The 22,430-nt window shown below is 42.9% G+C and overlaps 1 protein-coding gene across 5 annotated transcripts; it reads right to left on the reverse strand.

Moving 5' to 3' along the window:
- Nucleotides 1–246: 246 nt before the first annotated feature.
- akt2 (v-akt murine thymoma viral oncogene homolog 2) lies at nt 247–20,463 on the reverse strand. 5 transcript variants are annotated; one of them, XM_017686307.2, is made up of 15 exons: nt 20,354–20,463; nt 14,003–14,095; nt 12,876–13,075; nt 12,069–12,197; nt 11,686–11,797; nt 11,452–11,599; nt 9,096–9,227; nt 8,555–8,620; nt 8,397–8,465; nt 7,177–7,299; nt 6,849–6,977; nt 6,184–6,398; nt 5,403–5,490; nt 2,594–2,696; nt 247–2,039 (listed from the first exon to the last, which is right to left on the reverse strand). In XM_017686307.2, the coding sequence occupies exons 3-15, from the start codon at nt 12,919–12,921 to the stop codon at nt 1,960–1,962; spliced, it is 1,440 nt and encodes a 479-aa protein (XP_017541796.1). In that variant the 5' UTR covers nt 12,922–13,075; nt 14,003–14,095; nt 20,354–20,463; the 3' UTR covers nt 247–1,959. The 5 variants fall into 5 exon arrangements, with proteins under 5 accessions (XP_017541796.1, XP_017541798.1, XP_017541799.1 ...); XM_017686309.2 differs by lacking the exon at nt 20,354–20,463 and adding an exon at nt 14,716–16,007; XM_017686310.2 differs by lacking the exon at nt 14,003–14,095 and having other exon boundaries at nt 20,354–20,370.
- Nucleotides 20,464–22,430: the final 1,967 nt, after the last annotated feature.

Here is a 22,430-nt window from a genome sequence, read left to right on the forward strand (position 1 = left end):
TTGGGAATTTGGAGCAGCACTGCGTTCACTCTCTATCAGACTTTATCCATTTCAGTTTTTATAGTAGCGCTTAGCTGCAGCATAAAGCTAGTCGTGACTCAGCAGATCGATACACATAGTGATAAAAACGTTCTCATATCAATACATTTCAGACTGTGCCATATGACCCGTCATATAAATGGTAGTCAAAAGCGTTGACTGCTTCATGGTGTGTGATATGCAAATCAGCTCATGTACAACAGCCAATTAAATGTGGTGCTGTTTATTTTTCCTGTTCTATTAAAAAGATGGCAAACTTTGCAACTCATTATTATTGCACATCATTAACATCCACAGTGGCTTCATAAGACAATAGCTTTTTAGAATAATTACCCCTCTATATTAGTAATGCTGCACCACAACAAGCATTAAAATGTGACGCATTATAGTGAGGAGGTGAATAAAGACGCGGTGAACTTCAACCGAACTGGACCTTTATTTTAACGAGCTTGGGCTGAATTGGAGGCGGTTCAGTGGGCAGAGTCTTAAACAACTGCAGAACAGCTGGGGGAGGAGTCACAGCACTGGGAGGAGTTTTGGTTGTTGGATGCAGCTCAGAGAGACTTTCATAACATTTGTGTCTCGAAGTGCTTTAAATCTATTTTGGGATCTTTTTAGGGGATTTTAGTCAAATCTGGTTTCTGATCATCTGAAGTCTGAGATAAACAGATTCTCATCGTCTGTCAACAAGACCAACCTCGTCACATCATATTCCACCTTGTACCAGTAAACCAAGTTAGCTCACTGATACTAAACCTGACAAATTCACTGAACAAGGCTAAAAGTTTGATTTCGTTGAATCCTGTTTGCCTTAGATGGCTGCAGTAGTCTTACTGTGCACTCATTAGACAAGGTGGGACACAGGCTCTGCACTGCCTTCTGGTGGAGAAGAGGGTTCACGGTTCTTATAAGAATGTGTAACACTAGAGAAAAGTAGGGCTGAAAGACTACTCATTTTCATATCTACTGCAATTTTCAAATCGCAAGAGCTGCAATTTTTATTAGTCTTTAAAGTGTTATCAAAAACTTTGATAATAAGAACTTGTGAACTGCGTTAAGATGATTTCGACTAATAAGAAGCAAACAAACATCCAAGTGCTGTGACATCACAACCATAAATAACTGGCAGATTGTATTAAGAGTTCAACTCTAAAGCCAGAAAAAGTATACATTGGTCATCTAAGCCAAAAAATCTAAGAAAATTTCCAAGAAAATCAGCCACAGAGAAAAGCTAATTTCAAATGTAAAAATTCCAAATTAAAAATGGCATTTTTAAACTTATGTCTATTTGAAAAGTAGAGACTCTTCCCTACAGCATTTACGCCCGCACTGCTATGCGGCTCTCTATCCAGATACGATACCGACACTGAGGCCTGAATGAAGCGAGCAGGCGTAACAAAGGCTCTCCTCCATCAGCAGCAGGCGTGATGTTCCTGCCCCACCTCCCAGTTCTCTCTCTCCTGTTTCAGAGACAGTTCTGAACACTGCCGGTAACAGCTTGATCCAGAAAGAGCACTTGTAAAAGTCGCAGAGATATGGCTTTGTGTTCTTTTCTCTTTTCCTTTTTTTTTTGAAAAAGAAAACTAACAATCAGAAGTTTAACATTTTCTCTCTCAAAGAGAGGAAAAGAAAGTGGTGCATGTCCACCAGAGGGGTTTCACTCCACGTGTGCTGCTGGTTCTGTTACCATAGCAACGCCTGACAGTAATGATTACAGCAGAGCAGGTGTAGTGTGACTGCAGGCTGGAGGATCAATCAGAAACAGTGCGTGTGTGTTTGGTCGCCAGTAAAACTCCCAAAATAATCAGGCTGGTCTGCTGGTCCGAGTGTGTGTGTGTACGTGTGTGTGATGGGGGGGGTGGGGGTCCAGTTTGCTGGTAGGGTATGTGTGTGCGCGTGTGTGTGTGGGGGGGGTGTCCATCACTCCCGAACGCTGGCAGAGTAAGAGAACTGGGGGAAGTGCGTGCGCGTGTCTGGATCTTCAGCGTCCAAACTGTCATCTGCAGAACAGAGATAAAAATAAAAAAAAAATTTAATCATTCCACCAATCAGAACACAGCAGCATCTGGACAAAATATAGGAAACACTGGAGGGTCCCATTATAGCAAAAACATGACTCCAAAACCCCAGATGGCGCCACAGACTGTCCTAAACGAAATGAGTGAATGGAGCAAAGCAGATAAAAACAAAAAAAAAAAAAGTTTGTGATCATAAACATGGAAACTTCCTTTCAATTTCTGTAGATCATTCAGCGCAGACAGAGCTTTGCAACTAAAAGCTGCCTCGCCATATTCAGACTGTACTGCTGGAACGTCCAGCTGAATACATCAAGAATTATGTTGATTTGAACGCAGACAATTATAAAGGAAGGCAAAAAATAATCGCTTTACAGACAAAAATGATCCAGTGAATTTGTCTTCGTACTGAAAATGAAGACCAACCAACCATTTCATAGAGTTCACAGTGATGAGCCGAGAATCTAGCGCCTGTTTTAAATCCTAATACAGAACGATAAACGATCAGCTTCACAGCTGCGCTGGGCTGATGTACTCACACTGGTCTGGAGGTGTGACAGTGATGGTCTGCAGAGTGAACTCTTCATCAAAGTAACGCGTGTCAGTTTCTGAAGTCACCTGAGGCTTGAACGGTGGGATGAGCTGAAAACAAGTTAAAGACAAATATCTGCTCAGTGCTGAACAAAAAAAAAAAAAAACCAAAAGCTTCTTTTGCTAATTTCTCGTTACACCTAAAACTGCTCATGCAGTGGAGGGTGTGGAACAGGGACTATACCATTCACTCCTCAGGACTCCAACACAATATTATTAAAAAAAGAAATCTTTCAGTAGTGGCTAAACACTCATAACCAAGTACTCATAACCAAGTCTACGTTTTCAAAAGAGGTCACAAAGGAAGTCCTCAACCGTTGAGCTGTGTAAAAGGAAAGGGTTCTTCTTTTTTTCAGCTTTCAGACGGCAGGCAGGTCTCCGGAGATCGACTGCACGAATAGTGCTCGGTCAGCTTATAGACAATTATTTGTGGTGCTATGATGTCACCTCAGGACTTGAGGTTCTATCAGACCCTACTGAAAACCTCCCCCATCACTCGGCTTCTGTTCGTTCACTGTGGACGGTTCTTTTTATTTATTTAAAAAAAAAAAAAAAAAGTTCAGGGTTCTTCGAAGGCTGCTTAGACCCGTGAAGGCTGAACTGAAATGAGAGTGCCCTACGGCATATTTCCTGTTTGAGTCACAGCACCGCTGCACCCACCCTCACCACTGCGCCATGAAATGCTGCTCCTGTCGAGTTCTTTAAAGGTGGTGTCAGAAAGTTTTTTTTTTTCATTTTTAGAGCTGGAGATTTACCGCCGGTTAATGATGAGATTGTTTATTTTAAACATTTGTATCATTAGCTATTCGCTTCAGTTTAAACCCAATACTTATATTTATACATATTTAATTTATATTTAAAAGTGTCACTTCAGCTGCCGTTCTCTTCTCTGTTGAATCCTCTCCGGCACACAATGAACCTCAGGAAATGCTGGCTGGCGAAGGATCGACCTGTTGGCACCTTCGTTGCCATGAAAGAGGACATTTATCAAGCCGCATATGAAGGAGCCTTCGAAATGGGACAGATTAGTAGCGTTGCTGTGACGCAGTCGGCCTTCAGATGCAGCCTCCAAAGGACACAGCCCCTAAATCAGGACAGACTGATAAGGACTCTTATGTGTTCCCTGAGAGTGCACCTGTAAGGTCATCTGCTTTGGAAAGCCCCAGAACAGGCAGAATATGGCCTTATGCATTCTTAGTATATTTGATTACATGTCTAAGCTACTCATTAATTAAGGGTGTATTTATTCAAATTTCCCCATCAGGTGGGCAAAATGACCATGTTGTATAATTACAGTGATAAATTCTATCATGATACTGTTCTGAGTTTATGGTGGGTTTTAATAAGCATTTAAAATGAACAGAATGGGAGAGACATGATTTTACAAACTTCTTGAACTCGCATCAACAACAACAATCATTATACTAATTACAGTATAGTGTAGTATAGGACAGTGTAGGATAGTATAGGATACTATATGATAGTATAGTATTAGGTAGTGTAGCATAGTATAGTATAATGCAGTATAGGATAGTGTAGTAGAGTAGAGGATAGTGTAGTATAGGACAGTGTAATATAATATAGTATAGGATAGTGTAGAATACTATAGTGTAGGATAGTGTAGCATAGTATAAGACAGTGTAGTATAGGATAGGATAGTGTAGGATAATACAGGATAGTGTAGTATAGGATAGTATAGTATAGTGTAGTATAGGATAGTACAGTGTAGGATAGTGTAGTACAGTAGAGGATAGTATAGTATAGGACAGTGTAGTATAGTGTAGGAAAGTATAGTATAGTGTAGTATAGTATGGTATAGGATATTGTAGTATAGAATAGGATAGTGTAGCATAGTATAGTGTAGTATAGGATAATACATTATAGGATAGTGTAGTACAGTAAAGGATAGTGTAGTACAGTAAAGGACAGTATAGTATAGGATAGTGTAGTATAGTGTAGGATATTGTAGTATAGTGTAGGACAGTATAGTGTAGTATAGGATAGTATAGTGTAGTATAGTATAGTGTAGCATAGTATAGTATGGTATAGTGTAGAACAGTAGAGGACAGTGTAGTATGGTATAGGACAGTGTAATATAACAGTATAGGATAGTATAGAATAAGTGTAGTATAGTATAGTGTAGGATAGTACAGTATAGTGTAGGATAGTATAGGATAGCGTAGTATGGTATGGTGTAGTGTAATATACGATAGTGTAGTACAGTAGAGGATAGTGTAGTATACGATAGTGTAGTATAATGTAAGATAGTGTAGTATAGTGTAGGACAGTATAGTGTAGTATAGGATAGTATAGTGTAGTATAGTATAGTGAAGCGTAGTATAGTATGGTATAGTGTAGAACAGTAGAGGACAGTGTAGTATGGTATAGGACAGTGTAATATAACAGTATAGGATAGTATAGAATAAGTGTAGTATAGTATAGTGTAGGATAGTACAGTATAGTGTAGGATAGTATAGGATAGTGTATAGTCTAATATAGGACAGTGTAGTATAGTATAGTGTGGGACAGTAGTATAGTACAGGACGGTGTAGTATACAATAGTGAAGTATAGTATAGGACAGTGTAGTATAGTTATAGTATAGGATAGTGTAGTATAGCATAGGACAGTGTAGTATAGTATAGTATGGTGTAACTTTTTTTTTATACTGAATATTGCAATATTGCTCACCCCTAGTGGAGATTAAACACATTATATCTAAGGTTACATATCTCCATTTCAAAGACTCCCTCTCTCACCTTTTTCTGCAACACGTCTTGCCAGGTGATCGAGACAAAAAACTTGTGGCCCATCACTTCTTTGGCATCATCAGAACTTCCTCCCAGCCTGTCAACAAGAAAACGCCACAATACATATTCAAACTCTTCAATCTAAACAGCCCTTTCAGAAAATTTCAAGCAGAATTTTGTGGGCTACAGTGGGTTCAGATGGAATTTTGTGGGCTAATCAGTTCAGACAGAATTTTGTGGGCTACGGTCGGTTCAAACAGAATGTTGTGGGCTACAGTCGGTTCAGACAGAATGTTGTGGGCTACAGTCGGTTCAGACAGAATGTTGTGGGCTACAGTCGGTTCAGACATAATATTGTAGGTTACAGTCGGTTCAGACAATTCTTTGGGGCTACAGTCGGTTCAGACAGAATTCTTTGGGGCTACAGTCAGTTCAGACAGAATTTTGTGGGGCTACAGTCAGTTCAGATAGAATTCTATGGGGCTACAATCAGTTCAGACAGAATTTTGTGAAACTACAGTCAGATTCCAATTGAATTTTGTGGGGCTACAGTCGGTTCAGACAGAATTCTGTGGGCTACAGTCAGTTCAGACAGAATTCTGTGGGCTACAGTCGAATTCAGAGAGAATTTTGTGGGGCTACAGTCGAATTCAGACAGAATTTTTTGTGGGCTACTTGGGGCTGTGGGTTTGGCCTAGGACAGTAAATGTCCTCCAACTATGTTTGGGTTTGGATGAAATTTCATGCCCGATTAAAGCTGCAGCAGACCCAGCCCTGTTAGCCTCCTCACCTCTGTTTGGGGTCTTTCTTGAGCAAGCCAGCCAGCAGAGACTTGGCATCAGGCGAGAGGCTTCGGGGGAAGCGAATCTCCTCCATCAGGATGAGCTCAAACAGACGCTCATGGTCCTGGTTGTAAAAGGGCAGCCGACCACACATCATCTCATACATCACTACACCCAAACCCCACCAATCCACCGCACGACCATAATCGTTATCCTCCAGCACCTGAGAAAGAGAAAGGAGATAGGGAGGAAAAAACAAACAAACAAAAACAAACATCAGAACCAAGTACAGAAAAATGTCTGCTTGATGCTCCTTTCACTTGTAAACCCTCTGCGTATGGTTATTATTGCAAAAGGCCAGTTTTTAGATGAGAGTGCAGCATTCCTATCCATGTTGAAATGTCAACAGTGATTTATTTGTAGTTTGTCCGACTCTTCACCCTATTAGCAGCAGCTGAAGGTCCACGGTTCAGCAGAAAACATGGTCTGCTCTTCTAAACCAGGTTACGGTAAAGATGACTATGTTAAACATTCAGTTCAAGTACATTTCTGACACCTCCAAAAAGTAAAACTACAGATTACTTTTCCTTCTCATCACTACCTAGCAGTGAAGGGCTATGAGCATTTTCTTATTAAAATTTCTTAGAAATCTCAGACAGCACTGTATCCCCACCTCCGGTGCCAAGTACTCTGGGGTGCCACAAAACGTCTTCATCGTGGCTTCGTTGGTGATGCCCTCCTTACAGAGTCCGAAGTCTGTGATTTTAATATGACCGTCTTTGTCCAGCATTAGATTTTCCAGCTGACGAAATAAAAACAACACAAATGCTATTAATTAAAGTCAAACATGAGATCAATTAAGAGAATCGGGAGCTATGAGGTTGACAAGCACCTAAGAGTATGATTAAAGATACAGCACATTTGTTGCAATTATTTCTACTGTGCTTTACAACATTTAAGAGTAACTCAAACGCTAAAGCTTACACAGATAACAAGTCTACCTTAAGGTCCCTGTATACGACGTCTCTGGAGTGCAGGTATTCCAGCGCGGAAACGATCTCAGCACCGTAAAACCGCGCTCTGTCCTCTGTGAACACGCGCTCTCGTGACAAGTGAAAGAACAGCTGAAGAAAGGAAGAAGGAAAAGGACAAACACTAGGTTAGGATTAGGGGTGCCCAAACGTTTTGCCTTGGTGGGTCAAGCTAACATTATATATTTTGTTTTTGACACTTGGTTCACAAAGAAAGAAATCAGACACACTTGTTACTAAATTACATATAAAACACGTTTTCAGAAGAAATAAGAATTTACTAAGTTTGTTACTCCCTTTACCCTGTTCTTCCGTGATCAAGGTACTTTTCGGGTGGTGGATCATTCTGCGGCACTGCGGCGACACTGACGTGGTGGTGGTGTGTTTGTGTTGCACTGGTACGAGTGGATCAGACACATCAGTGCTGCTGGAGTTTTCAAACACTTGTCCACTCACTGTCCACTCTATTAGACACTCCTACCTTGTCTGTCCACCTTGTAGATGTAAAATCAGAGACGATAGCTCATTTGCTGCTGCACAGTTTGTGTTGGTCATCCTCTAGTCCTTCATCAGTGGTCACAGGACGCTGCCCACAGGATGCTGCCCACAGGACGCTGCCCACAGGACGCTGTTGGCTGGATGTTTCTGGTTGGTGGACTATTCTCAGTCCAGTAATGACACTGAGGTGTTTAAAAACCCCAGCAGCACTGCCGTGTCTGATCCACTCGTACCAGCGCAACACACACAAACACACCACCAGATGAGAGGAGAATGATACACCACCCAAATAGTACCTGCTCTGTGGGGGTCCATGGAGGTCCTGACCACTGAAGAATGGAGTAAACGAGGGTAACAAAGTATCAGGAAAACAGATGGACTCTATAGTGGAGCTTATAAAACTGATGAGGAGCATAGAAACAAGGAGGTGGTTTACTATGCTCAGGGCAGCCCATGGTTTGGTAAAGTTTTACAGTGATGGTTTAATGTACACAATTTCATACACTATATGATATACTGTCGAGTTTCAATCTTACATTACTTGCAACATCAGCCTTTAAAAAAAAAAAAGAAGCAAACCTTAGTCACTAAACATGTCTCAGCAGACTGATTACATTTGGGGTGAAGAGGGAACTAAACTATCGCTATAAGCTTGCATACTGTGTACTGAAGAGAGGGTGAGAAGTTAATACCTCGCCACCATTTGCATACTCCATCACAAAACAAAGGCGGTCGTGTGTCTGGAAGGCATACTTTAGTGTCTGTGGTCAGAAAGAGACTCAAGGTTAAAGTGTGAAATAATTCAGTGCAGTTTAAACACAATAAGACAAATCGGAGGAGCTGAGCGCACCGTGAGGAAGGGATGCCGCGTGTTCTGCAGAACTCTGCTCTCTGTCACTGTATGCGCCACCTCGTCCTGAAACACACATTAAACACACAAAAATATAACACTACAATTCACAGTGACCGATCGAGTCAGTGAGAGGACCGCGTCTCCATGTTGGTGGGTGAGCTGTAGCTCTGAGCTCTGATGGAGCTCATCCCATAATTGTTACTGCAGATACAACCCTGCAGGACGACAAACACCAAAAACACTGACGAGAATGACCACAAACACATGGATAGATATGTGGACGCTTTATTCTAACCATACACTACAAGACTTTGAAAAGACTTTTGAAAGACTGACACCCTCTTGCATTTGAAGACAGTGTCATCCATATATATTGAAGACATTGTGATCCATACAGCGCTGTAGAAGTGCTGACTGTACCCATCCTATTCTCAGAAAAGAGTACCATGACAGAAATCATCGCAATAATTATAGCTTATATCTAAACAAAGAGTTGCCATCACATCCTCACAGCCTGTTAATGCGCACGTTGAGTTACCTTGGCGATGATGACCTCCTTGCGTAGGATCTTCATGGCGTAATGCATGCCGGTGGCTTTTTCTCTCACCAGAATTACCTTCCCAAATGTGCCTTTTCCCAACAGCTTCAGGTAGTCAAAGTCACTCATCGTCTAAAGAGAGAACACAGACACAATCCAATAGTGTCCATAAGAAAATTACTTGAGGGTTTGGATTTGTAAATAACCACATCAAAGCAATCTAAATTCAAACTCGAATCACAACATGAGAAAACAGTGCTGGTCTCTCCTTTTTGTCGTACATCACATTTAGTGGGAGATCTACTCGGACCACGTTTTGGCCACATGGCAGAAAGATCATCAGGAAACTGTAGAACAGATTCTGTTTACAGTCTACAGTTTCTCATTAGGCTGAATGAATAACCGACTGTAAATGTCCGTTCCTGGATCAGGGCCTTGTCGTGGTGGAAGGGCTTGTGTGGTCTAGGGATCTTCAGAGCTAAGTCATCGGGAGTAATATGCTCCTGGTAGGGTCTCCCAGGATGAAGAGGTCTGGAGTGAAGACCCAGACTAACACGATCCAAAAAAAAACCACCATGAAAACCAGACAAACACAATCGTATACCCTGCCCAGGAGAGGGTCACTGGGACCTACCCCTGGAGGCAGGCCTGGGGGTAGTGTCCTCCAGCGAACACCTGGTGGCCGGGCAGCGCATGTAACCTGGCCAGGCTCAGCCTGAAGAGGCAATGTGGGGAGACCACAACCCACAAGGTCCAGCATGGAGGAGCGGTGCAGTGCTGCACAGGCAGTGGGAAATTGCAGGGGGGCCCTTGGTGGCCTAGGCCCCTGCGGCAGAAACTTGCTCTTGGTACGTGGAATGAAACCTCGCTGGGGGGGAAGGAGCCAGAGATTGTATGGGAGGTTGAGAGATACCAACTACATATAGTTGGGATCACTTCCACCCACAGTGTCGGCTCTGGAACCAAACTCCTGGATAGGAGTTGGTCCCTCTCCTACTCATGGGTTGCACAGGGTGAGAGGAGCCAGGCGGGAGTGGGGATAGTCCCCGGCTGGCGGCCATGCAGTTGGAGTTTGTCCCAGTGGATGAGAGGGTCACCTCAATGTGAATTAAAATTGCAGAGAGGAAAACAGTGGAGGTCACTGAGGTAAATTGGCAAGCTCTTCAGTGGCAAGGCACCGGGGGAGGATGAGATTTGTCTGGAGATGCTTAAGGCACTGGATATTGTGGCACTGGATATTAACCTCAGGAAGAGCACCCTTGGACTGGCAGACCAGGACGATGGTCCCCATTTTTAAAAAAAGGGGACTGGAGGGTGTGTGCCAACTATCGGGGTATAACACTGCTCAGCCTCCCTCGGAAAGTCTATGCCAAGGTGCTAGAAAGGAAACTTTGACCGATAGTTGAACCTCAGACTGAGGAGGAACAATATGGATTTCATCCTGGCTGTGGAACAACAGATCAGTTTTTCACCCCCTCGTGGATTGTTGAGGGGGCATGGGAGTTTGCCAACCCAGTCTATATGTGTTTTATGGATTTGTAGAAGGCTCATGACTGTGTTCCCCGAGATATCATGTGGGAGGTCCTCCGGGAGTATGGGATACTACTCCGGGCCATTCGATCTCTGTACTCCCGGAGTGAGGGCTGTGTTCGTATACTCAGCATTAATTCGGACCCTTTCAGGGTTAGTGTTGGGCTCCGGCAGGTTTGTGCCCTGTCTCCACTCCTGTTTGTGATATTCATGGACAGGGTGTCATGGTATAGCCGAGATCAGGAGGGCATTATGTGTGGAGGCTGGAGGCTGGAGGGTGGCGTCCCTGCTATTTGCAGATGATGATGTTCTTTTGGCTGAATCACATGGATGCCTCCAGCACAGAGAGTGAAGCGGTTGGTATGCAGATCAGCCAGATCAGAGTCCATGGTCTTAGTCCAGAAAAGGATGGCATGACCACTCCAGGGAAGGGGAAAGGGCTTGCCCCAGGTGGAGGAGTTTAAGTATCTTGGGGTCTTGTTCACGAGTGATGGGAAGAGGGATCCGGATGCCCCGGGTGACATGGGGGTGTACCAGGCACGGCCTACCGGGATAAGACCTTGGGGTCGTCCTAGGACCCACTGGAGGGATTACATTTTCAAGTTGGCCTGGGAGCAGCTTGGGGTCTCTGGGAATGAGCTGGAGGAAGTTGTGGGGGACATAGCCATTTGGGATTCTCTGCTTACCCCAACTAAATGTAGGTATTGTGATATAAACTGAGTCTATTCTACAGTTTCTCATTAGGCTGAATGAATAACCAACTCTAAATGTAGGTACTGTGATATAAACTACTTTCCTCTCAGAGCCTCATAATCAGGACACTGACCACTTTGGTGCGGGATTTGGTTATAGCCATCTCCATGCCCTCCAGGCTGTTGTCTCCTGGGGAACCAAAGTTGATGTCCATTGGCTCCTCTTCTTCACGAGTCTTCAGCCCATTGGCCACAGCCTGAATTGCCCTAATCCACTCTTCCCTGGAGAGAGAGAGAAGACCAGAGCATCTATTAGAATACATTCATAACAGCAGAATAACACTCCTACCTTTAAACAGACCCCCCACCTCTCTGCATTGGTATCCACGTGGAAGGTGCGTTCAATGACCGTCGTCCACTGAAGGCAGCGAATGACGAAGGTGTTTGGCCGCGGTCTCTCGGTCTTCATCAGCTGGCATTCTGAATGAGAGGAACACCACAAACACGCATGTTCGCTTTAAGCAACAATAACAAAAATTAATAATAATGACGACAAAGATTCACAAGGACACTTTACAGAAAGACAGACACAATCAAACTAAAGCATAAAAGGAATAATTTGTAATAATAAGTCTGATTTTCAGAAACTCTTACATTTGTTAGTCACTACTGTTACCATTAACATCCCATCACCAGCAGAGCACTTTCACCAAACACCTGGTACAAACACCTCAACACCACACTAACGGACCTGCTACAGAGAAGTTGTTAAGCGGAGGCAGGCTGGGGTCGGACATCTCAGGCTTTTCCTTATAGCCGATAAACGAGCCATCGCTCTTCAGGATAAAATAACGAGGCCTCCACGTCTTTATGTATTCACCTGGAGAGAGATTTAAACACAAACAAGAGAAAATAAAGTTATAAACAACGATTTAACCCTTAATCCCAAAACCTTCACCTCTAACTTTAAGCCCCGAAACCTTCACTTCTAACTTTAACCTCCGAAACCTTCACCTCTAACTTTAACCCCTGAAACCTTCACCTCTAACTTTAACCCCCGAAACCTTCACCTCTAACTTTAACCCCTGAAACCTTCACCTCTAACTTTAACCCCTGAAACCTTCACCTCTAACTTTAACCACCGAAACCTTCACCTCTAACTTTAACCCCCGAAACCTTCACCTCTAACGTTAACCTCTGAAACATTCACCTCTAATTTTAACCCCTTAAACCTAAGTTCCTAGCTTTAACCCTTTAAACTTAGACCAAAACCCCTAACTCTAACCCCATGATTTAAGCCCTAAGCCAGACCCAGATAGACCTAAGCCTACACACAGAACTTTACATGATGAAAGACCTTTGTCATTGGAGTTTAATTCCATCTAATTACATTAATTACATTAGCTTCAGATTAGTTATTGAATAATAAGCCTTCAGATGAAAAATCAGATAATAGCCCAACATCATCAGTCTATGACAAACTGAAAATGTCACTGTGACTTAGTTCTAAACAAACTTTGATCTGTGTCTCAGATCCACCAGCTGCAGTGGGGCTCACCTCTCTTATGGAGCCAGCCCTCTCTCACCACGCTAACCTCGTTCATGCTGGGCAGGGTGTGTGTGTGTGTGTGTTTGTGTGTGAGTGTGTAAGGGTGTGTGGGTTTGTGTGGGGCGCAGGGTGGGGTCAGGGAGGCCGGGGAGGGGAGAGCCGGGTCACAGGGTCAGACGATTGTTCACAAACACACAGCTGCACAGCCCCTGGAGTAAACACAGTGAACACATACCAACAGTTGATCACAGCAAAAACAATCAGAAATTAAAGTACAGAATTTCATGAGATCGTTAGCAGCAGGTCCCTGTAAACAACCTCATGTTAAGACACGTGTTCTGCAACATCAGATGTAAAAATACATTTTTCAGCTAAGCACGAGTTGCTGAGTAGTGACTGCCTTTACATTGTAGCTAACCATAACTATTACTGACATTGCATTCACACGGTGGCGGTAAACCAGATACTGGTTTCAGTGGAGCAGTGACGGAAAATTCTGCCACTGCCAACAGTGACGTTCCTCAGACTGCAGCGGTGAGCGGAACAATCTGTGACCTCCTGCGTTTCTCTACCTTCATTAAACCCACACCAATTGGGGCAGTTGTGGCCTGGAGGTTAGAGAACTGGCCCTGTGACCGAAGGTCGCCTGTTCGATCACCAGAGCAGACAGTACATGCTGCGGATAGGGCTGCCCACCGCTCAGGGCAAGTGTGCTCACTGACACCTAGTGTGTATGTGGCATTTCACTGCATGGACGTGTTAAATGTGGAGGTGAAATTTCCCTGTTGTGGGACATATAAGGTTCTCTTAATCTTAATAGCATAGCTAATGGTCAGGCAAACTTGTGCTGTGAGGTGCTGTAACTCAAGTTATCTAGAGCAACACTGGTCCAGTACGCTGCTGTTTGCAAGAAATGTTTATGTTGGACTGTTTTAAGTTCATTTGTACAAGGACTTTTATGTTGAAGAGCCTGAATGCGGGGGGAGCGGTGGGTTTCCGGAGTAGAGCAGAAGGCTGTGTTTTTAGCCGTTGCCGCTGAAGAGGTCGTTTCTTCTGGGGGTTTTTCTGCATTATGGATTATGCATTATACGTTTAGCCAAATATCCGAATCCCAAAGTTAAAAACCAAATACCTACCCAATATATCGGAATAGTTGAATATTCGGTCCAGTATTTTCAGGTCCAGTCCTAATAGAGAATAGGGAGCTATTCGAGATTCACCACAGGCTTCTAATTTAACACAAACAGAAAATGGACGTTAGAGAACATCTATACGATAACATCACAAACAAGCTTTCTAGAACAACTAAAACTAGAACCAGAAACCAACGCTTTACAGACTGACTAGATCTAAACCATATTCAGCTTCATCTGGAAACTCTGAAAAACTGAGCTCAACCTGATATTCACACAGGTAATGGTTCTGTAAATGGAACAGGTGGTTCTACTTTTTTGGGTGGTAGGATCTGCTGACATTAAAGCACTTGACATTTGCTCTTTACTTTGCACAACTGTTGTTTAAGTACAACTGTCCCCGCCTCACCTCGTACCTGTGACAGAGTCACAGCAGGGATGATAGTACGTTATTGCAGATTTCTCTCGTGTCCTATTTCTTTGAAAGAACACTAAGAGAAAGCATAAGTAGTATCGCATCACACCACCTTCAGGAAACCTCAAGTCAAAACAAACAGACCAATCAGCTAACAGCTTGAGACTTGCTGAATGTGTGGCTAGCATTGTCTTCTACAAAAATCTTCTTTTATAGATTAATATATAGATATAGTAAACAGCTAGACATTTAACATCTGAGAAACGTCTTCGCTGGATCTGTTTATGTATGAAGCCTGTACTTCTCTCTACACGGCAGAGGACTCATCCTACTCTGCAGACCAGTGTCAGACTGTCCCCTCCGACGGTGATCATCCCTCTGCACAAATAAAACCAAATTTTCATCAATTGATCAAATCAATCAATCAATGTGCATTTTCTGCTCCCTGAGAAACTGATCTAACAATAATACACAACATTTTATTTTAGGCCAAAAGGAACCAAAAAGAGACAAACAGAACCTAAAACTTCTGTCCCTGAGCTGCTTCTTATTCAAACACTCCAATAGTCAAATACTCCGTACCACCTTAAATGGTGTCACTCTCTGACATGGAACACTCGGAATAAGAAACCAATTATCTTGTACTTCCTTTGCTGACTGATATGGGATGATGGAAGAAATTGAAGTTTTTTTTTTGTTACCACCAGGAGCTCCTGGCAGTGTTTTTGAAACAATGCTCAGCCAATAGGGGCAAACTCAGGACTGTCCAATCAGAGCACACCTTTCTAGCACCCTCACACACACACAAAGAGAGTGAGGTCCAAAGGAGGAAAAACAAACAGGAGTTCAGTCCATTTCAACAACTTAATGATTACTCTCTGTCTGTACTGAGCGCTGAAACTCACCTGGACCTTGTCCTGACGCCCGAAAAACAAAACCTGCACTACGTCCACATGGCTGGGGGTTTAATACAGTACAGGACTATTACATTAATGTATCTAAATACTTTCAAGCCTTTAAACCCTAAAGTAACTCTTTAAACCCCAACGTTTAAATTTAGGCCCTTAACCTCTAATCTTTAACATTAACTTTTTAAAACGATTCTTTCATTTTACCCTTAGATTCCACCCCTTAACTTTAACCTCTTTCAGTCCTAAACACTAACTCTTAAAACCCTAAATCCTATCTTTAACCATCTAAACCTCAAACTCAACCCAGTAAACCTTAACTCATTATCTTTGTGTCAAAACTGCTAAAGAATAGAAGCTGATAATAATAATTAATTAATAATTAATAATTAAGAATAATTAAGCCCCACGATAATCATGAGATTAGATGTGCCGATATCTCATTTCTGATACAATATCCAATATGCAACACCTTAATAACTGATCGTTTTACTTTCTCATGTTTTTAAACAAGTCTTCACTGCAATCAATTCAGATTTCCTCATAAATTAGGCCGCACAGACAAATTTTGTTTATTTGCGAAGTTAAAAGTTGCTGTGATTGTAGCTCAGTTAATGTATACCCAACTGAAAAAAACAGAAAAATAAAAATAGCAGCCGTGGCGCGGGGAGAAATTTGGACACCCATCCTGCTGTAAAATCTCAGAACTTAATTAACCCATTAGGCCTTAATCCACTCCTTAGGACTGGTTAGGCAGGTCAAGAACCGTTAGCTGATGAGAATTCCAGAGTGTAACGAAGTTTAGCCAACACTCAACGACCACGGGCTCCTCAGACCAGCTGGGTGGGATCTGAAAATGGAGGGGAACAGTGGGGGAAAATCGAGGAAAGATCTAGAACACCAAGAACACTCTCAGATAGAACTGCTGGTATGCTGACCGGAAAGGCAAGCAAAATCCCCCATATGACAGCAAAGGTCCTTCAGGAAGGTTTAGCAGACACAGGATCTGCATGGAAGGGCCAACAGAAGGAAACCTCACCTGTAACGTCATAATAAAAGACAATGTTTGGGTAGGAAAACCATCCAGATCAGCCAGAGGCCTTTCGGAAACAAGTGCTGCAGACCGATGAAGCAAAATCGAACTCACAATCACTAAAATGTTTGGAGAAAGAAAGAAGCAACATTTGATGAAAGGAACGGTGCGCTGACTGTTGAGCTGAGGGTGGAGGATCTGTTACACTTCAGAGTCATGTGGCAGCGGCTCAGGAAACACTGCACAGATAGACGGAAAAACGGATTTCACTAAATATCAAGAAGAAAATGTGAGGCAGAAACCGAAACTGAAAACCTGCAGGACATTGGATGTGTTTACATGCAAAGATTTTTGCCAATCCGATTGAATACAATCGAATTACAGATTCAGACTGAAGTGACTGATTTTATATGAAAATCTTTGTTTACATTCTCGCTACAAGCAATCCGATGCAAAATAGAGTAGCGCTTAGAATAAACGTTATCATAACGGCAAACATCACGTGAGTCCAGTCAGAGTGAGATCAGCAGCAGTGAGCAGTGCTTGTGGTTTTAATTACTTTAAAATGACATCAGACTCAGGAAAACGTCCTTCACATGTCCTTATTAAAGAAGGCCAAGAGGAAGACGTCGTGTTCTGAGACACATAAGCTGGACGTCCGTCCCACCACCGTCAGATCAGAGCATAAACTTTGTCTCCTCTGCAGACCAGTTTCTGCTCTGCCGTGTTGAACGGTATAAACTTTCACTATGACGCGACGCACATGCAGAGCAGACTTAAACTTTCTGATAGGGAATGTAATCAGATACAGGCATTTACATGGATATTATTCTTCTATTTAACGGATTATTTACAGGACTACACACCTTGAACAGTCGGATAGAATTGTATTCCGAATGGCCTCAATCGGACTAGACTCTTCCGACTGAGGTGTTTACATGGACGTATTCTAATCCGATTGAGCTATTAGTTGGATTACTAACAGATTATCAGGCTGCATGTAAACGTAGGTAATGATCCAAAACACATCTCAAAACCCAACACTATGTCAAGAAACTCAAGCTTCTCCTGATTTGAACATGATTATATTTACCATCTCTTGGTAGATATTAAACATGCTGTACATGCAAAATTAATCAAGAACATTACTGAATTGGTAGGGTGTCTAAACTGTTGCACATGCCACAAGTCCTATTTTTTAAGTTAATATATATAAATGTAACTGTGCATTAACAATTTGGCTCGGGGTGCCCAAACTTTTGCAGACAACTGCATATGAAGCTACATCGGTGTATAGCTTTAATGTAAATATGTACCTTTTGTTATGTTATTTAATGTAAGTGTTGACATTATTTGATAGGAACTGCCAAAGTCATTTACAACTGCCTGTAAACTAATAATAAAAGTCCTGTTACAGAGCATTTTCTTTTCCATACAGTAGTACCCAAAAAATAGGGCACCAAATTACCAGCTATAATGATCATAAATGTAATTCCAATATTGGACCAATTACAATACTTACATTTCTCTCATGTAAAGAAAAATATCTGTGACCAATTTACAATAAAGTAGAGGAGTCTAAAAAACCATGAGAGCAGTGAATATTCTCACAGAACAGGCACGGGCGATATGATGAATTATGTCCTAATACGCTTTTCTGAGGATACTGTGGATACTGTCAGTGCTTAGACACTCTCCAACTACACGGCTCATTAGAGAGAGAGAATCAGCCTAATCTGTTTGGATTTTGCACAGCACAGAGTTTGAAACACTGAATAAAAATAACTTTTTATTTCTGACAGCTTCTGACACATGGCCACATCAAACAGGATGCAAATTTATTATGTTGGACACTGAAATAGACCAACAGTGATCAACTCGACAGTCCGTGACTGCAGCTCTCATTTGTTTGCACAACAAATTGTTTGCGTGGCTGGTGCAGTGTGGCGGGTAACACCTCTGCCTTCTACGCTGCAGACTGGAGAAACATCTGCAGATGCATAACACAAATACAAAACGTATGGCGCTTATTCACAAGCACACTATAGATAAGGGTGGGCGATATGGGAAAAATACAATATCACAATATCTCAAGAGCTTTCCCCGACATGTGAAAAGCAACTATATTTCGTTTTTCTGGGATCTGGTAAGCTGAAAAACACAAATAAGTGTTTCCAGAAGTGCCACATTTTAAGAAGTTCTATCAAAAACTCACATTGTGCCCTGCACAGAATCTAATGTAGGGAAGATACACTCAGAGTAGCATACTGTGACTTTCTGATGTGGAACCGTTCATGACATTAATGGACCAGAACACAGAGGGGGTGTGTTATCCTGAAATAACATCACAGCTGTGATTTGGTGGCCATTGATCATCACAGCCGTGGTGTTATTAGTGATAACACACTCTTTGAGTGCTCTGCTGTTTTAATACAGCAGTTAAATAAATACAATAAGAAATGAATAAATTGGGCCGTGAATGCGGCGCTTAACGTTTAAATGTTCAGTTCCTTTCTCCACATTATAGTTCCTTAATGAGCAGCTTGTTGCTACGTCAGAGTAACAAGCTCTGTCCACTCGCTGCACAGCAGGCAGTTCGTTCTCCAGCTCCTTACACTAAATTCCCAAACTGTCGTCACCACTGACCGGCTTTTCGGTCGGCAGCTGTGACAGGAGAACAGCTAAACAACCTGGAACAACCCCCGTGTTCTGTGTTTGTCCTGATGGACTGACATCGCTGTGTAAAGGCCTATAATAGTTTAACAGAACTGATTCTGGGTACATGTGATAGTTTCCTAATGGGATCTAAAGTGTCGTACAGTAAGTGAGTGGTCTCTAATGGTAACCATTAAACCAATTCCCATTAGAAAGCAAAACCTTCAGGCTTTGATCCTAATGGGTATAATAGTGTTTCTTCAGCACAGTAATCCAAACCTGAACGTGAACTTGGATGGAGAGGCACTACAGGAGACCTTCAGAGGCCTTAAAGGGCAGTTCCACCAATTTTTCAAAATGCCTGTATTATTAAATGATTAAGATGTAAACGGTACGGTTCTGAGCGGTTTGGTGTTTTTCATGAGAAACTCAGCGAGTCACAACCGTTCACAGTGGTGGTGACGGGAACCAGACTGCCCCCTCTAAAAGCTCCTCATTGAAAGTTCCTACATGAAATGATTCTGAATTCACTGCCTGATGACTGAGACGCTGTTTTATGATAGTTTAGAGAACTTAAACTCCATTCATGGAGGGAGACATGCAGGGCGCTGTGCGGCAAAATAGTCCCCAAAGAAAACTGATTATTCCAGATTTTCCACTATTTTCCATCATCAACATTCCATATAAACTCAGAAGACTCGTGTAAGTTCTCTGGTGGTTCTGGATGGTAAATAAAATGTCTATATCTGTGTTGTAGTCATGGCGACGCCTGGTTCCTATCACCACCACTGTAAAGACGCCTGAACCCCTCGGAATCTCTGTTTACACCTCAAACGTCCAAAAGCGGGTTGATCAGCCCTTCAGCCGGAGCGCGACTCCGTGAAGCGCCGCTGCTCCGCGGAGGAAAACTCGGCGTTAGCGCGGAGCCTCGGCGAGCTAAGGCTAAGGCTAGCGAGCTAACGAGCTACCTAGCTACAGCCCCCGGCTCAGCCGCGACTCCAGCTGAGCTCACCGTCCATTTAACGCACAGTGTGCACAAATTAAGCGTCTAACCGCGACAGATAACCGCGACCAGCCGCTCCGGGCGGCGCGGCGCTGCTAGCTTAGGGGGGCGCTAGGCTAGCGCTGCTTAACGCGCTGAGCGCAGGGGACGCTCATGCTAATGCTAACGCCAGCGCTTCGCTTCGCTCGGCCCGCGGCTCCAAGCGCTGAGAGCCGGCGGCCGCGGACCGGCGACGGACTTGCGCGGAGTAAACATCTCCCCGACGGCGTCACAATACAGCACTAATAATTATTATTAATAATAATATTCCCGCTCATAGACCGCGCGCTGCTCCACTTACCGAGCGGCTCTTCACACGGCCACAAACAGGAAGTGACGTCTGCCCGGGCCCCGGACAAAACAATAATAAAAACATGGGGTTCGCTCGAGCCGCGAGGACGACCGGCACCGGCACCGACACCGGGCTCGCGTCTGCGGAGATTATTATACTCAGATTAATATACTGAGGCCACGAAATAATATATTAAGGCCACGAGTAAAGTATCTCTAAAGGTCCTTAGTTTTAGTGATTAACCGCCTCAGGATAGAGACTTATGTCCTTAATATATTCATTTCTATGCACATTTGTACCCTCGATATAACAGTTTGTGGCCTCATTAATGGCCTCGTGTGTATTAATTTTTGGCCTCAGTATAGTAACTTGTGGCCTTGATATATTAATTTGTGGCACCAGAATATTATTTTGTGGCCTTAATATTATAATTCACGTCCTCAATGTAGTAACTTGCAGCCTCAATAATGGCCTCGATGTATTAATTTGTGGCTTTACTATAGTAATATGTGGACTCAGTATAGTAGCTTGTGGCCTTGATATATTATTTTGTGGCCTTAATATTATAATTCATGGTCTCAGTGTAATACATATACTGAGGCTGCAAATTATTTTTGTCCTCAATATGGCAAATTGTGGCCTTAATATTGCAATCTGTGGCTGTGATTTTTAATCTGTGGCCTAATGAGCACGTGACCTGAAGGACTTTGTACTTCTCTGGTCTCAGGTTTAAAGCTCGTTTTTGTCTTTCTTGCATGAAAATTAATAAACTAAGTTCTATAACAGAAAATTCCACACCTGCTCCCAGAACGTTCTCCTTAAAAGACGGATAAGGTTTTCTAAAAGCATCATGGTGTATCAGTATCTGCGGCGCTGACAGCATCTGCACAACATCTGGATCTTACAGGTAAAACGTTTAACCTCATAGGAACAATATTTAAAGCAAAGAACAGACTCTGAACTGGCCTCAAATATTAGATTAAAATATTTCTTTTAGCCAAAGTGGTGAGACGTTCCTTGCTATCTGGGGTACAACTGGCTTTATTTGGGATATGTACAAAATATATATGCTGTAGAAATTCATCATCATCATCATCATAATCATCGGTGTACCAGGCACGGCCTACCAGGACAAGACCCCAGGATCAGATGCCCGAACCACCTCAGCTGGCTCCTCTCAGTGTGGAGGAGTAGTGGTTCTACTCTGAGCTCCTCCCGGATGACCGAGCTCCTCACCCTGTCAGTAGAGTGTAGTCGCCACCAAAACACTAAGCAGAAAGCCAGTGGGCCGCCAGCGAGTCAACAGTGGCCCACTATCCTCTTACTACCTGGGTCCACACTGTCTGTGTACTAATTGTGCCCATAAGCAGTGAGTAGAATGAACAACATTCATTCCTCCAGAACACCAACACTGCAAAAACAGGGTCTTGTCAAATAAAATGATCTTAAATGTAGTCAATAAATCCAATATTTCTCTGGTTGAGATTGTTGTAAACTTAATCTAAGAGATTAAAGTGATTTAAGTAAAATCCTCTCACTATGCTGGCAGATGGTTTCGCTTGTAAGAAATGAGCGTGAAAGCAGCAGCGTTATCTGCCAGTATAGTGAGATAAATTTACACTAAAATCACAGAAAACAAGTGAAACATAAGCAGATTTTATTAGTGCACAACCATCTAGGAAATATTGAATATATTTGCAGCAGATGAGATCACTGCGCTTGACGAGAGCCCATGTTTTACAGCGAAAGAGACGTGGAAGAACATTCCGCTCCAGACTTGAGCTCCAGTTCACCATCAGAGCTCCATCATGCACTATCAACACGATTTCATTCATTCATCACAAGCTTCTGTCAAAGCAGCTGCATCATGGTAACTGATCTTAGATTAAAACCCCAGTAAATCAGGGTTATTATAAGAAACCCTGACTGTTAGTCGATGTGTAGCAGCAATGTTCCCAAACGAGTGCGCTCTTGGTTAATGTGAGAGGCACACAGAGCGCTGGGGTTCTGAAACGGCTGGTGTAGTTTAGGAGCTGCCGGCGGTCAGTTTGGGCCTATTTTACAGGAGATCTGAACTCGAGCACAA

This window comes from Pygocentrus nattereri, chromosome 7 (genome assembly GCF_015220715.1).
Source record: "Pygocentrus nattereri isolate fPygNat1 chromosome 7, fPygNat1.pri, whole genome shotgun sequence".
In the NCBI taxonomy this organism is placed as follows: domain Eukaryota; kingdom Metazoa; phylum Chordata; class Actinopteri; order Characiformes; family Serrasalmidae; genus Pygocentrus; species Pygocentrus nattereri.